Source organism: Verticillium nonalfalfae (assembly GCF_003724135.2).
Source record: "Verticillium nonalfalfae strain VnAa140/NRRL 66861 chromosome Unknown scaffold_1, whole genome shotgun sequence".
Taxonomy (NCBI): domain Eukaryota; kingdom Fungi; phylum Ascomycota; class Sordariomycetes; order Glomerellales; family Plectosphaerellaceae; genus Verticillium; species Verticillium nonalfalfae.
In genome coordinates, this window is record NW_021167226.1 from 583,413 (window position 1) to 598,603 (window position 15,191).

Genomic DNA, 15,191 nt, shown 5'->3' on the forward strand with positions numbered 1-15,191 from the left:
CATTCGTTTGTAAAACATCTCACGGCGACCTGAGCAGCCGTGAAATCAAGTCGCTGACGCTCACACCCTGTCTTCATGCCTTGCACAGGTCGTGCAACGCCGCGGCGATCAGGGCGGGTGGCGTCGGATCCGAGGTCGAAGGCATTCTGCTTGGCCGACCCACCACAGCAACAGCTTAGCGACCATTTCCCTGTCATCAAAATCACGACTGGAGCGAAGCAATCAGGTGACGGATGGGTTTCAGTGTCGGGAAGGGACAAAGAAAGTCGCGACTTGAGCCGGGAACAGGTGCGTGACGGTGCCGCGGTCCTGGGTGGGATGAGCCGCCATGAGACGAGTCAGGACAGTAGCGGTCAACATGTCACGACACCAAGTTGGACGGACCGATTGCAACGTTTATGAACTGGGCAGCTCTGCATAACTTTGGGGTCTTATTCGTCTGGTTGTCATGTGACATAAGTAGGTCACGATAGACGAAAAGCCAGGCCTGGCTTTTGCGCGCCGGCCCTGAGCTCCTTATAATTGCAACAATCAACATGGCTGCCTGTCGTCGTCCAATCAGTCAGCTGGATGAACCAACATCGAGACCCAAGTCTGTGGTTCGCACAAGATTTTGCACGACATGAGATCACTGATGTTGGACATTCTTTGTGCATTCGGCTGAGCCCGGATCGCCGCTGGCCATCTGGCCACGCGAGAGCTCGATAATTCGTGCCAACGTCGAGAGCTGAGTGGCAGGACGACTAGCGTGGACGTGATTGTTTGGTTGCTGGGACGCAGTAGTGAATGCAGGTGACAAGCCAGGATGCCACTCATCATGAGGGTTGTATATGTATGGCTGCTGTCGTTGTATGGTCACAACCGCTGGCGGCGTTGTGCAGAGCCGTTGTAGCCAATGATAGCCGGTCTTGAACCGCTGAGGGCAACCGACGGCGGGGTTGCGGTGGGGATGCCTTTTTTTAGCATCATCCGCCGATTTGGATGCACGGCAAACGCAACCTCTTTAACAAGCACATGCCATGGTCGCCAGTCGCTCGCAGATTGAAGTCGGGTCTTTTGATGCCTGTTCTCGCAACTCTTGGCAGCTCGCACTATCGATTTCCATCACCGACTGGTCTGGCGATGGGTGGCTCAAGCGGCCAGGAAACCAGAGCATGCACTAGCAACGCCTTTCGCTTGGGTGCAGGACTCCTGACAACGCCTGTGCTGATGCGACCTGAAAGGCCGCACTTGCGTATCGACGACCGCGCAGGAGGCGAACAGACTTGTATCGTTTTTCCCGATTGCATTTTGCTGGATGGGGGGGAGGGGGGGCTTGTGTACGGCCTGCCATCCCAAACTGACGGCGGACAGTCTGACGTCTGATGGGTGTCCTACTGAATCGCTCGACAGTTTCTTGTCGTGGGTCATGGTGGAAGAGTTCGGACCACCAGAGCCTGATTAGGATGTACAATTCGTGATGACTTCAAGGGGTTGGGCACAGAGGGTGGCCCGGGTCCCTGGAAGTGCTGATCTTTGACAGCTTGTGCTCTGTGCGGTGTCGATACCTCGCGGGTCGGGTGCGAAACGGGCGCTACCTTGTTGCCTGGTAGCACTGGAGTGGACTGGGTCCACTGCATGAAGAAGTTGACCCGATCGAGACACAACTCTGGGTCGATGACCCTTTGAAGTGGCTCGTTCTTCCTAGCAAGACGAATGATCCCAAGCCGGAAGACCGGCGGCTGCATATTGGTCCATCGACGTCGAGAAAGGTTGGCAACTGTACACATGCTGTGGAAGCTCATGAGTCGGTCGAGCCAGCGGATGACGATGCTCGCGCAACCCGCTAGACATGCGGGCTCGAAGCTATCTTCTCCAGTTCGAGAACCAGTGTTTCCATTGCGACAGCGGTGTGACGGTGCGGTTTACGCTTGTGGTGGTACCAAGCGTGCAACGGTAGACACTCACCGAGGGTACGGAGAACAGACAGAAAGAGAGACCTGGAAGAGACGTCTAGAATGGAGCTCGGACCCAGAGCCAAAGCCAAAGACCCCTGTCGCTGGCGAGACATGGACAAGTCGCCCATGTGACTTTGTCAAACAGGACTTGCGTCAGCCATGAGATTCTGGAACTGGTGTCTGTCGGAGCTCCCTTGATCAACCGTCTCAGCACATGAGATGGCATAAGCATCATGGTATTGCGCCTGTACATGGGTTGACGGATCGATGCAACGGTTCAGCTGAGTGGAAGGTACGCTCGGTTGCAAGACGGCTTGGGAGGTGCCAGCCACTGTGCCAGTTATCAGAGGTAACCATCTTAGGTACCGCGTGCTAAGGTGATGGGTGCCGTGTGGCAGTTGCAGGCGGGGAGCACCTTCTTTCACACCTGCAGGCGGGATCAGAAGGTGCAGACGGGACCGAAGGGGAAGAGGGGAGGGGAGGGGCTGGGCCGATGTTCCTACTTACCAAGACCTCTCTCGCCTCACTTCAACTATCGTATCCCAATTCGAATGATTTTTCCTTGCTCGTTTGGACCAATCCCAGAACAAGCTCTTGGACTTGTTCACGATCTGACTTGTCCAAAAATCTCCTAGACTGCCAGTGACCCCAGATGCCCCCATCGAGTCACGAGCAGCAGGGAGGGAAGCAGCCCAGGGCCTTTTTGGCGCCAGCATCTCGTAAGTCTGGGCGGGAGGGAAGGGGCCCCCCCTTGTTCCACCCTTGCCTGAGCTGCAGCGGCAAGACCCACCATTGGTAGCTGCTTTCTAACCGCCGAGCTTTCACCAATCACACCCTGTTTGAGCATTCTCCTTGTGCTGCCTGCACTTTGGCCCTGGCAATTATCGATTCTGCCCAGATTCAGAACACCATTCTCGACGTCCCGATGCTGGTCCCGTCGCTACCGCATGTCTCTGCAGCCTCTGCAATTCGTACGCCGGGATATCACTCTCATGTTTCTCGCCCAGTCTAGTGGCTTAGCCCGCCACATTTTCCCCTCTTAGAAGAAGCCGCCCTCGATTAACCATGCGCCCAGGTCGCCAGTGTGACCACATCTGGGGCCTCCTCGAACCGCATGCTGCATGATGAACGGCAAAAGGCCTCGCCCAGCGGCCACCGGCCAGAGGCCATCGGCTACGCATGGGATGGCTGGCTCAGAGTGATTGCCCCCCCCCTTCCCGTCCATCCAGATCGTAACGGTCGGTCTGATAAAACAGCCTCTGCCGCCGCTTCAACAGCCCCTTCCCCGTCCCCTACCCAACTGTCTGATCTTCAAACCTCTTCATGCGCCAGCCCACATCGCAAACCGCAAAAGACAGACTCTCCATCCCTGAAGACGATCGCGTATCAGACCCCACCTCTTACGCACCGACAACCAGACTTGCCTTGCTCACCCACGACCTTCCACGGCCACGACCTGCGACGCACTACCGGCATTTGCACCAGACAGCTCCAGATCCCAGCGCAAGCCCGCAAAACAGAAGAGCCTCAGATCCCTCAACCTAACCACCTCCTCGCCCACTTCTCTCTGACACGCGATCGCCCACCCCTTGGACGCCGCGCCTCTCCTCCCACCGTTCACGTCTCAATGTCGCTCGGATGCCAGCTGTCATCATAGATCAGATCACCAGAACCTGGATCGCGAAAGACTTGCGCCGCTGCTTGACCCATCGCCCACCCCATCGTCAGTGTCGCGTTGGAGGCCCACCCAGAGACGTCCCATACCCTGCTCATCCTGGGCCATCGTTCCCTTCACCACCCGTCCCAGATCCCAGCCTCTGACACAGGCCCCTCGACACCAGACACAAGCTTTTGCTTCGCCTTGGTGTCCTGCCCTCCGGGCGAGGGCCATTCTCCCTCCACCACCCCCTCGTCGCCTTGTCGACCCCAGACCCCCGTCCATCGTCTACGCTCCGAGGGTCGTGCTCCTCCGACTTCAGACACCCTTCTCTCGTCCGGAGTCTCTCCATCCCAATATAGAGCCGCCCATTCCCCGCCAACAGACAGGTGACACTTTTGGCCTTCTTCTCTGCCAGCGCTGTGCACTTGCCTAGTCGATAGCATTCTTTAATATCGGCTCTCTTTTTACCGTTTCGACGTTCTCTTCTCCTCCGCAGGTCCGGCACCTCACCTTCCTTTCTTCCACCAGTCTAGGACTCATTTTCAACTCTCGACCGGGTCGACTTATCTCTCCTTTTTTTCGGTGTCTTTATTTGGTTCGGGCTCCGGTTAGCTTTGGCAACGAGGTTCCTTTTGCTTCTTTCGAATCACCGTCAGACGCATCGACTTTCGCCATTACATCGCCAGGCCTTCTCGTCATTTGGGTCCCAAGACAAGCTCGAGAGACGACTGCCGCAAGGACATCGACGACTTGCCGATCAGCAAGGAGACACAGGACAGATCAGAAAAAGACAGGATTAGAAGGACGGTGTAACCTGGAACCATGGGTCGTCTCATCAAGAACCACTGGGCTCGCCTCATCGTCATGACAGCGTCAGCTTGTAAGTCCTATCACCATGAGATGCGAAGTTGTCAGGTCGCTTACACTCAAATAGATCAAGTTGCTGCTGCCATCGAGGGCTTCTTCTGGCCTAAGATCTTCTGGGACTTCCTCACCAAGACATTGGATCCGGCTGTCAAGCCTATACCGGCCCTTCAAATCATAAATCTGGTTATGGGCTTATTCATGTTCGCTCTCGAATGGCCCATGCCTCTACTTGCCGGCACGGCACTTCACCGCAGCCTCGAGTTCCGTCTCGTCATGTTGCCTCTTACCACCCTCGCCGCCTCTCTTCTTTACCAGGCGACGAACCCAGCAATCTACTACCTCACCGCCCTGATTGTGTACTTCTGGGCTTACAGCGAGGGCGAGGTACGACGAGCCATCTCTTGTTCTGTGAGCTTCATGACTGACCTGATTGTAGATCATTTGCGCAAGCCCCTGGTCTCTGCCCCAACGAGCCCGCTCCAGCGGTCCGCGCGTATAACCCACGACAAAACTCAACGACAGATATCGCCATCACCTTTCCCCCAAATCCATGTACTATATGCCGCGATGCCTCGACCTCGCAGGAGGATCCCAGAGGGACTCTCACCTGACAGAGAGGCGGAGCCTATATATTCAGCCAACAGACGAGCAAGACAATTGGTCTGGACGATCGGCAACCCCAAACAAACAAAGCACACAAAAAAAAGATTACTATCGAAAAACATTTCTTATTTTATCATCTATTTTATCACTCTGGCTCTTCAATCTCACCCAGATCGGAGCAACATCTGATCTCTCATGGCATCAAGCAGCGGCGTTTTCGTTTTAGGAATCTCTCAACCGTCATCTCGCGATGAGCGGTATTGGGAAGCAGGGCAGGATTTTACGAGAGCGAGAGAGAGTGAGAGAGGGCAGATGAAGCACGCTCAACGTCTCATACCCTGGGAGTGGCGGCAGCAGGACTCGACGTGAGAAGCCGAGGCCAGGCCGGCGGCCAGCAGACCTGTCTCAGCATTCTGAGGTTTCGCCTCGGCCAAGAACCTGCTCACCCGCGGTCTTCTAGTATCTGCCCCTTGGTCGCCACTACAGCAGGAGGCGTGCGCTGAGGCCCGGAGGAGACGGCACGGGCCACCCTGGGCCACGACGCCTGATCAGGTGGAGCAGGCAGCTAGCTAGCCAGCATCACAGTAATGTCAGCACAAGACCACAGCAATTCTCCGAAGCAGTGACGTCGTCCACACCCCTTGGTCCTCCGTCTAACGTGCTCTCTGGCTTTGCCCTTGCTTGCTGCAGCTAGGGTTGCGACCATGGCCCCTACGCAAGTTCATGCGTAACATGAGGAAAAAACGGACAAGCAGCTCAAACTCTCCAAGTGAGCATGTTTGTGTCGTGCAAGCGGACGTGATGCCTGTTCTCGGCCGCCGTTGTAAAGCATGTGGGGGAGAAAGGGGGTCCCAGCTTCGAAACATGTCGGAAACTGTGTGTTGGGAGGGACGACGGAGGGTGGGCGCCAATAGAGAGGGCGCCAGGAGGGGGCTGAGGCGACTGGGCGGGCTGGGCGTCTGATGTTCGGTCTGGCCTCGTTGAAAGGAACTTAATGATCACACTCTGCACCAAGATTGATGCCTTTCGTCTGGTCGTTCGTTTGGCCCATGCTTATTGTGAGACTTTTTTTTTTGAGTCCAATTCATACACCGCTGCTCTTTCTGGTGTTCTTGTGAAGGAGGGTTCTGATGACTGACTGGCCTTTCGACCAGCGGGGCTCACAACTCACTCGAGTTCAGGCCCCTCGGAGCCGCAAGGGCGCTAACCTGATTGGAGCAATCGTTGGTCGTGGAGGGTGGACAGACCCAGCGGCGGCTACGGGGAAGGGACATGTCTTCTCAAGCAACGCTGGACAGTCCTTTTGGCTGTTGACCTGGAAAGCCTGTCTCGGCGGCGTTCCCTTTCTTTCGAGGGGGTGGGACTTTCTCGAGTCCTCGCGGCCAGTCTGCGTCCATTGCGCACGCTGCTGAGACCCGGCAGCGACGGGAAGACATACTTTATTCTAGTCCAACTCTGAGTGAGCTGCTTGTCGTGTCATATCAAGATCACGAAGGACTTGGTATTGTGTTCAGAGCCCACCGTCAGTTTCCCCACAGCAGCCTCCGAGGGTTGTCAATTCGCGTTTAGGGGCGGAAATTCGACGGAGGCCGATAACCTCAGGAGGGTCGAGGCTACAACGGCGAGGGACGTGGGGCTGGGAGCACTGGCCTCGGGGGCACTTGAGTTCAGCGACGATATTTTTCGAAAGGCCAAAAGGTCCCTGCTAAACTCTTTTGTCGTTTCAACATGATCCTGGCACACTTCGTATACCTTTATTGAAAGGAACTCTAGCCTTGCAATAGGAGCCTGGCTTCACCCCGTGGACTGGTTCGGGCAGCGTGTGCAGCTCTTGAACACGCCCAGCTTACCTACCCAACTTCCCTGTCAACACCGCCAACCAGATTGGCCACGCAGTAGGCCGTTCATTTCACTTGCTGTGATCGCAAACTTCGCGCGCTTCGACAGAGGCTGACTAACGCACCGTCTGCGTCATCCCACAGGTTTCCTAAGTAGGATCCCTTAACCCAGTATGCCTTTCCGGCTATCGCGAGACATTCCGAGCCGCCATTGACATGCCCAACGTGCGGTTGTACATGCGCGCTGTGCATCCCATGCTCAAAGGGTAACAAAACTCCACGTCAAGGTAAGATGACTCCAGAACACTGCCAGGGTCAGAATCCCTACGAATGGGCTTGCTCTCAACTCACGTACGCAACGCTGATACTGATGACACAGGCACTAGCTTCTTCCTCACCTCAATTCTTGACCATGACCGCGAGGGTTGCGCAACTCACGCCACTGTTCAGGCAAGGAGCAAGGACGGCAGCCCCCTTCGAAGTAGGAAACACACATGCTCTGGAGTTCGGGAAGGTATCGCTGCGTCTTCCTGGGTCCTGGGCACTGTAGGGGTCAGGCGTGCCCAATCCCCAGGTCAGTCAAATACCTAGTACCTGTGCCATGGAAGGGGCTTACGCAGGGGATACTGGGCTGCAGACTGTTGGCAAACGTGTTTTTGGGGCCTCGATCGTCACGCCGAACTCACATAATCTGAAGGGCACCTAGCTTTGGGGGGCATGAGCCATCCAGGGCTACGGAGTAAAGCGCTGAGTACACCAGCCCCGCAAGCCTCCACACCAACACAGAAAAGCTCAGTCTCGGCCGGCTCGATGCAGCAAGGTGCTTGCTTCACTATGGCCCGCCGGTGACTGGGACCCTGCCAACCCCGTCTCGAGAACCGTGGTGACCCAGATCATGCTATGAACCACATGAGCCTCTACATAGGGTTCAGTCTCGCCGTAAGTCATTTACGATCAAACAATACAATGTGATGAGACGAAAGCAAGGTTGTGGTCAATGTCGGGTTTCTGTATTTGTATCAAAGCTGGCTGGTGAAGAGAATCTTCCCCAACCAGACGCCATTTGCGCCAGTCCTGGGAGAGCCCCCCTCTCCCCCCGCTCACCTCGCGATTTCCTTTCCTCTGACTGGCTTTGGCTGCGCCGATGCGGGGGGATGTATGCGACAAATACAAACAAGAAGCCCCGATCATCGATCCTTCCTGGCGCCTGAAAATATGGCGCCCTCGCATTTGTTTGCATCTACCCCTCATTTGCGGGAGTGACGTCGTCGCTATCATTACCAATAAATCCCTGGCCTGACCCCGTCACGTCATGATTAAAAGGTCAGGGGAGGGTGTGGGTTGAGCTCCGGGACAACGAGTGCTCCGGAGCGCCATCCGATCCGTTGTGCGATCGTGACTGACACTGGACGGGGCGCGTCTAGTGAGCGGCCATGGGGCCCTTGGAGTCGTTCTTCGGTCCCTGGCGGCCGGCCATCTGCAGGTTGACGACATGTCAGTCTTGTCTCTCGAATCTTGGTGGGCGGGGCAGCGGGGTGGAGGCGGGGTTCGCCGGTGGGGTGATCGCGATTGCAGGCAGAACGCGATCTGGAAGCAGGAATCAAAACGTACCTCGTAGGGCTGGGCGTCACCCTTCTCAAGGATCTGCTTGATGACCTTGTCCTCGTCCTCGCTGCCAAAGGCGTTCTCGAGCTCCTGCTTGGAGGCGGTGTCCAGATGGCTGTTGCCGATGAAGATCTTGAAGGCGGAGATGAAGTGGGCGAGGGGAACGCTCTTGTCGTCCTGCCACTTCTTGTAGGTCTCGGGGTCCTCAACGAGAACGCTGAACTCGCTGTTGGCGATCTTGTAAGTGACCTTGGTCTGGGAAACCTCTCCGCGAACCATGATTGCTGTTTTTGTGTGTGGTGGTTACTGTTGTGGTGGTAGTGAAGTGAGTTTGGTTGTCTGGAAGACAGAATTGAGGTGAGGAATTGCTTTTTGGGGGGGGGGGTATCTTGGGGAGTGATGGTATTGAGGGGAAGTGCGAGACACGAACGAGGGGAAAGGCTGATTTAATACCAGCGGAGGGGAGAGACAGGGACAGCTCAGCTCAGCTCATTCGATCCGGTCAAGCCCAGCTCATGGTGGAAGTTCTTGCCAGCTTGCGGTCACACTACGTCATCATCTCGGCATCGAGCTTCTACGGTACACCTGGTTTGACTAACGGCCCCTCTCTGCCCCGCCAGCCTGCCTGTCCAGCCTCACAGTGCTGCAAACACACTGTCTCACTGCCCCGCCCCGCGACATCTTTCCTCATGATTTCTTTCCTTTTCGACCTGGCCCGCTGGGCAAGCTTGAAATTAATTGAACTGGTCCAAGCACCCCCCACCCCTCAGCCGTTACGTCATTTCCAATTACCTGCCTACCTACGTGCCAGCACTGGAAAGACAACGAAACAGACCGGCCGGCCGGCTCCATGTCCGTTCTGAGCACCCGCTTCATGTGACATCCCACATTTGAGCTGCCCCTGCCAGCCCGCAGATCATCGCCTGTCATCGGCCTTTCCCCTGAATGGCGGCCGGCTCAAGCTCCTTAGCTGATGTGCCGTGTGCCAGTCGGGCAACGACCCGACATCAACCTTGCGCCTAGGTCACACCCGTGTTTGAAAGCCGCTCTTGTGCGCTGCCGTGACATTGATAATAAGGAGGGTAAATCTATGAGTTTTCCAGTCTCCCTGTCCGGTAAGGGGTATAAGCCATAGTGAAAAGGGACAAAAAGCCATCCAGCCATATATCTCATGCTCATGCAATCCAAACGCCCTTGATCAGTCATCAAACCCATCCTCCACCGTATTATGAATGCTACACATATGGGGTTCACCCTCTTCTGCAGCCCTCCGAGTCCACATGTTGGTTGAACCTGCTGCCTCTAACGGAAAAAACTGCGAATACCTTGTATCATTACGTCTCTGTTGAGCACGCCGACCTTGCCCCACCGGCTAGGCCCCGCCCCGTGCGCAAGTTTGGCCTTCTTCGCAGCCCGTTTGGCTGCCATAGAACAGGGCTCCTCTTTCACCGAACCGGTGGGTGTCGCCGAGCAGGGTCGGGAGGTTGGTGGCACCGGCCTACTCCTTCTTGTGCCCTTCCTGACAGTGCGGCTGCCTGTCGGGGACTCCTGTAGCGTCTTGATGTCCTTTCGGCCGACGTCTCTCATCACAACATCTTCGTCTTGGTGTTGAGCTTCTGCACTCCCTTGACCGAGAACCTCGATTGGCGTCGGAGCCAACGTAGCCCCCGTAGCCGTGCTGCCTGAATCCTTCTTCTCGGACTCGTCCCGAATCCGATGCAAAATGGCGCCACAGGTCGGTCCGGTCTGGAGGTCGCCGTCTTGCTCGGTCCATGATCGGCTCACTCTCGTTAACTTGGATACTGGTCTCCGCATTTCGAGAACATCGGCAGCCTCGTCTTCGCCGATGAGTTTCGTCATGCTCACAACACTGTTCGACCGCTTCGTAAAAGAACTAGTAATGCTTGTGACACTCAGCTTCCGCATCATAGTGCTCGCGGAGCTTCTGACAAGATTCTCACTCCTCGACCTCCCTGTCATGCTAGGGAAAGGGAGAACGTCACGACTCCAGATATCCGACAGCAGGGCTTCGAGTCGCGCGCGCTCGGCACGATGCGGTGCCAGCACCGGCACTCTGTATGCAGAGGTTGATAAGAGCGACTGCGATCTGTTGATCGTTGGGTTCAGAGGCAATGCAGGTGCCTCGCGAACGTCACTGGTGTTCTTCAGAATGACTTGGCATAGAGGTGTTTTCGAGCCAATGGTCATCGCCCGATGCATGGAAATGCGTCGTGCCACCGTACCTAATTCGTACTCAGTCGCTTGAACAAACATCGCGCGGGAGAAAGATTCAAACTGACCTGGTTTTCCAAAGACTGTGCCCAGGCTTCGAATGTCGAGCGACATTGAGCTGTACAACAGGTTGGGATCGGATTGCTCTTGACATTCCTTCGCTGACTGCTCCAGCCGGCCACGCCATTCGTCACGTTCTCGGGGATTACATGCCGTCATAACCATTTCGTACAATTGAGAATCACACTCAAAGACGATCTTCCACGAGAAAGGTGCAGTGTGGCACTGTAGTCCTATTGAAATTGTGAATTCTGTGGAATTTTAGAGGAGCTGGGCCAACCAAGTGGTGACGTACCTCGACCATTATCAGGCTCCTCAACTTTGATGCCATTGAGGCTGATGCATGCCTCAATCGTGTAAATCTGATCAGCCTTCCCTGCCGACGCCAGACACAGCACGTCATTATAGAGAAGGCAGACCATGTATCGGCCACAAACACCCTCATGAGCCTGCCAGCAGACGTGAAGGGCACCGCAAAGTTCGACGTGGCCAAATGAACGTATCCTGGTCTTCGTCGCCGCGTCGATGCGCTATGCTAAGGTTAGCCCACCCTACTTCTTTTCGAGAATCGTCCCAAACTTACTTGATCAACGAAGACAAGACGATCCTGTAAGATCCATGTCTTTTGCAGGGTGGTCCTCATAAAGGCGTCATTCGTGGCACGGTTGATTTCGGCTGTTGCCTCTCGAAGCCGTAACAGAGCACTTTCGACCTCCATATGAGAATTTGGGTCATCGACTACAGGGGTGTACTTGAGGAGCTCGGCAAAAAGCAAAGGATATTTACACATCCTTTGAATCGGCTACACATAGATCAGGACATAGCCCCCCAACAATATAACGCAGTCTACTCACCTTGACAAGAAGATCTCCAATAGTTAGCGATTTCCTCGACTGGTCGAACCGGGAGTTCACGGGACCTAAAGAGGATGCCAAAGCCTCCAATCCCTTTTGATAATCCTCCCAGTGTGGCATTTTGCGCTGTGTCGAAGCCACGTCTTTGATCATCATCTCATACTTAGCTCCATATTCTTCATAGATGAAGAACTGGTTCATCTGTTGACGTCAGATGTTTCTCCATGAAAGAGGCTGAAAAAGAGGACTCCATACCTTCCTGCTGAAAACCCTCGCAACATCACCTGCTATTTGAGCTTCTGATCCAATGCTTGGTGCATCTCTGATCCATGGCGCGGGGTGGCGGTGCTCCGGAACGGCGTCGAGGCTGCGCCATCTTCGGTGGCCTTGACCTGTGGACGCAGCCGGAGGCCGAGGAAAGTCAGGCAGCGCATACTCCGAGTCTGGAACAACGCGATGAAGATCACTGAGGATTTCCTCGTGCAACTGGATAATGTCTGTGAGGTTACGATTAATCGAAGAACGCATGCCAAGCGGCAGCGTTGGAAGAGAAGCGAGAAGCGTGACGTAAACCTAAATGCCGTCAGTATCAAAGAACTAACAAGCCAACACACTCTCGCGTGCTCACATTCATGAGGAAACGAACATCGCCGATGTACCCTTCCTCGGTGCTGATAAGCTCTTCGAGAATGCGGCGGCGCTGCAGCGATCGCTCGGTGGCAGCTGGATCATGGGCTAATGTCCGGTCTCCGTAGCCACTATCCTCTGACACTCTCGCAGCAGTAAAAGACGCCCTGCTACTACGTTCAGTCCGTGAGTGCCTGCAAGCTAGGCCTGGGTCCTTCATCTGACGCGTGACGATGCTGGCACTAGCTAGACTGACGCTGGCGCTTTTCACAGCTGCGACAAAATCGAAGGACGAGCCCGAGGACGAAGACCTGTGATGGGCCCTCCTTGGAGACTGTGGCGGCCAGCAGACAGGGCTGGAAGGATCTCCGGAGGTGTCGTGGCCGTTGTCAACTGAATCGGCACGGTGCCTGGCTCGACGGTGCAGGGCTTTCATCCACTTGCGGAAGGGAACGCCGTCCTCAAGTAGCCGATCGTTGCTTGAGCCCCGCGCAAGGCACATGGCCTGTCCTTTGGGTGGCAATGAGTACGGGCTGGCACCGACGGAGTGGCGCATGTCGTTGTCGTGGAGAGGAATACCGAAAGCTGTCATGCTATCCAAGGTGTTCAAGACGTCGATGCCCTCAATGTGCAAGCCATCCAAGTAAGACGAGAGCTCGACATGATCGAAGGATTCATCCAGGTCACTGGCGAAATCGATGTGACGCGGCGGATAAGGAACAGGCCTCGTCGGTTCGGGTTGAAGGGCGATACGGAGGGACGAGTCTGAACAAGAGGCCAGAGAGGGAGCGTCGACAAGCGCCATAGTGGGCTCACGGACAATAGCCAAATCCAAGAAAACAGCGAGTAAGATGCAGATCGAACTCCAGGATACCAAAAAGATTGAGATCCTGTTTGGCGAACTCAATACATGCTGTCGCGGTAGCAGGATGAAGGTCGCAAAGCTACTCTGACCATCTGGCGTCTCGCGCAAGCAGCTGCTTGGAAGTTGAGATTCTCCAAGGTTTGACGATGCCAAGGCGGGAGGTAAGACGGCGGTAATTGGAGTTGATGCAGATGTACAGGTCGGGCAACTGTCAGGCAGCCTTGGGCCGGACAGAGAAGGGGGGAGGCAGGAAGGAGGAAGGGCGGAACGGAAGGATGGAGATCAAGAGCTGGTATGTGTTGGCCAGAATACAGCAAGCGCGGTGAGATAGGACAAGATCTGGACCTGGGCAGGCGAAGGTGAATGACGCCTTCCTACCCTGCGTGGGTGTTTTCTGCTCACGCTCAGTATGAGATTGCGTCTCACCGGGGCGCATAAGTGGGTTGAGGCAGGCAGAAGAAGCGAGAAGGAAAGAAAAAAGCAGCAGTAGATTCAGACAGTCGAGTTGGCAGGGAAGAATCATGTCTGGGGCACGCACAGTAATACACCGACTTTCAAGAGGCCAGCTCCTGTTGTCTTTGAAAAGGATCCGTCTCGAGGGGCGACATGGCCTCGACTTCGGTCGCCTTGCGATGAAGCGATTCTTGCGTTTCTGCTCTCGGGAATTAAGGTCTCCTAGCTTCGCCTCGATCGAAGCCGTATCTCGAGACTAAAAGCTGCAAGTGGAGGTGATACCACAGCGTCGGAACTGCTGTGACCACTCACCAGTGCCACTTGCGAGCGAATCGGTCTTAGGGGTTGCTTGTTGACGAATGTGCTTGGGGATCAACAACAAGGAATGCGTGCCGCTACGGCATGTAATGCCAATACCGGGCCAAGGAATATGTAGATGGTCCCAGAGCTCCAGTAGCATTGTCCCACGCTGCGTCGCCTCGTCTGGCCGCCGGCCGACAGGAGGGCTCAGCCTGGTACGACGCATAGATCTACGGCCATCTCACCTCAGGCGCTCCCGGCTGGGACAAGAGAGTTGCACAAGCGGAGTGTTCGGGTCGGAGTTGGAGGAGGAGGCGTGCATAAGTGCTCCCCATGGCTGAAGCCATGATGCGCGAGACCGGAGGGAGATGAAGGCGAGACACGGCAGGCCGGGGCCACTGAGCATCAAGCATGAACCCACAGGGCCCAGGGACCAGGACATGACGGCAACTAATCAAGGTCCATCGAGATCTAGCTGCCGCGCTGATCTAAATGTAAGAATCGCATGCTGCTGGGAAAAATGGGGAAAAGGGCCGAGCTCCGTCATGCCATGTTGTCAAAATCTCAAAATCACGACGTCAAGCTGTGAAGCTGCTTCGGATGAGATGGGCAGCTCAATGTACCTAGGTACCTTACCTAGGTAGGTAGGTAGGTAGCTAGCTTTATTAGCGTTGTGAGGGGACGAGGCTTGGGCATGTCCCCAGGAGTCCCCAATGGGGGTGAGATGTGGCGCTGGTCCCGAACAGTCCCCTGGGAAGTACTCTGGGACACGGGTTGAGGCCAGCCAACCCCAGCCGCGCCACATTTGACCCTCGAGCCACGAGTAAAGTCCCCCCACGCCAGCCAGGTTGCTTTGCCGGCGTACACCGAACATGGCGATTCTGGAGGGGAGGGGAGGAACGACATGATGACTGATGACAGTCATGAGACAAGATCAGTCAGCCCAACCTCCTCCACCTTTCCTCCCCAGGTGTTGGCCAGGTCAGGGATCTATCAGCGAGGCCGACACCTAACCAGCATTGAGATGGAAAGACTTCCGCATCGGCGCACACTCGAGTCAGCTAATTGGCCACTGCCCCGCGCTCGCCTCCGCTGGCGGTTCAAAGGCACCAACCTCGTTCGCCCGTTCCTTGTTCCTTGAGGATACGCCCTGACTGGCCAGTCGTCTCCGCTAGATCTTCTGGAAGGGGCCTTCAGGGAAGGGGGGTCACGCCTGCTACACAGTGCACAGCACATTTTGGGCCTAGATGCGCACCAAACCTAACCAGAAGCGGGCAAGCTCGACCCTAG

The 15,191-nt window shown here is 55.7% G+C and overlaps 3 protein-coding genes across 3 annotated transcripts; 1 reads left to right on the plus strand and 2 right to left on the minus strand.

Moving 5' to 3' along the window:
* Positions 1 to 4,419: 4,419 nt before the first annotated feature.
* On the plus strand, positions 4,420 to 4,963 carry D7B24_000173 (uncharacterized protein; the record flags this gene model as incomplete). The annotated part of the gene is made up of 3 exons (XM_028634434.1): positions 4,420 to 4,477; positions 4,532 to 4,848; positions 4,901 to 4,963. 3 exons carry the CDS (start codon positions 4,420 to 4,422, stop codon positions 4,961 to 4,963), a joined length of 438 nt encoding a protein of 145 aa, XP_028499474.1.
* Positions 4,964 to 8,325: 3,362 nt separating this feature from the next.
* Positions 8,326 to 8,789, minus strand: D7B24_000174 (uncharacterized protein; the record flags this gene model as incomplete). The annotated part of the gene is made up of 2 exons (XM_028634435.1): positions 8,326 to 8,382; positions 8,517 to 8,789. 2 exons carry the CDS (start codon positions 8,787 to 8,789, stop codon positions 8,326 to 8,328), a joined length of 330 nt encoding a protein of 109 aa, XP_028499475.1.
* A 1,023-nt stretch (positions 8,790 to 9,812) lies between these two features.
* Positions 9,813 to 13,088, minus strand: D7B24_000175 (uncharacterized protein; the record flags this gene model as incomplete). The annotated part of the gene is made up of 6 exons (XM_028634436.1): positions 9,813 to 11,035; positions 11,098 to 11,332; positions 11,386 to 11,604; positions 11,657 to 11,857; positions 11,912 to 12,229; positions 12,285 to 13,088. The coding sequence occupies 6 exons, from the start codon at positions 13,086 to 13,088 to the stop codon at positions 9,813 to 9,815; spliced, it is 3,000 nt and encodes a 999-aa protein (XP_028499476.1).
* Between the last annotated feature and the right edge of the window lie 2,103 nt (positions 13,089 to 15,191).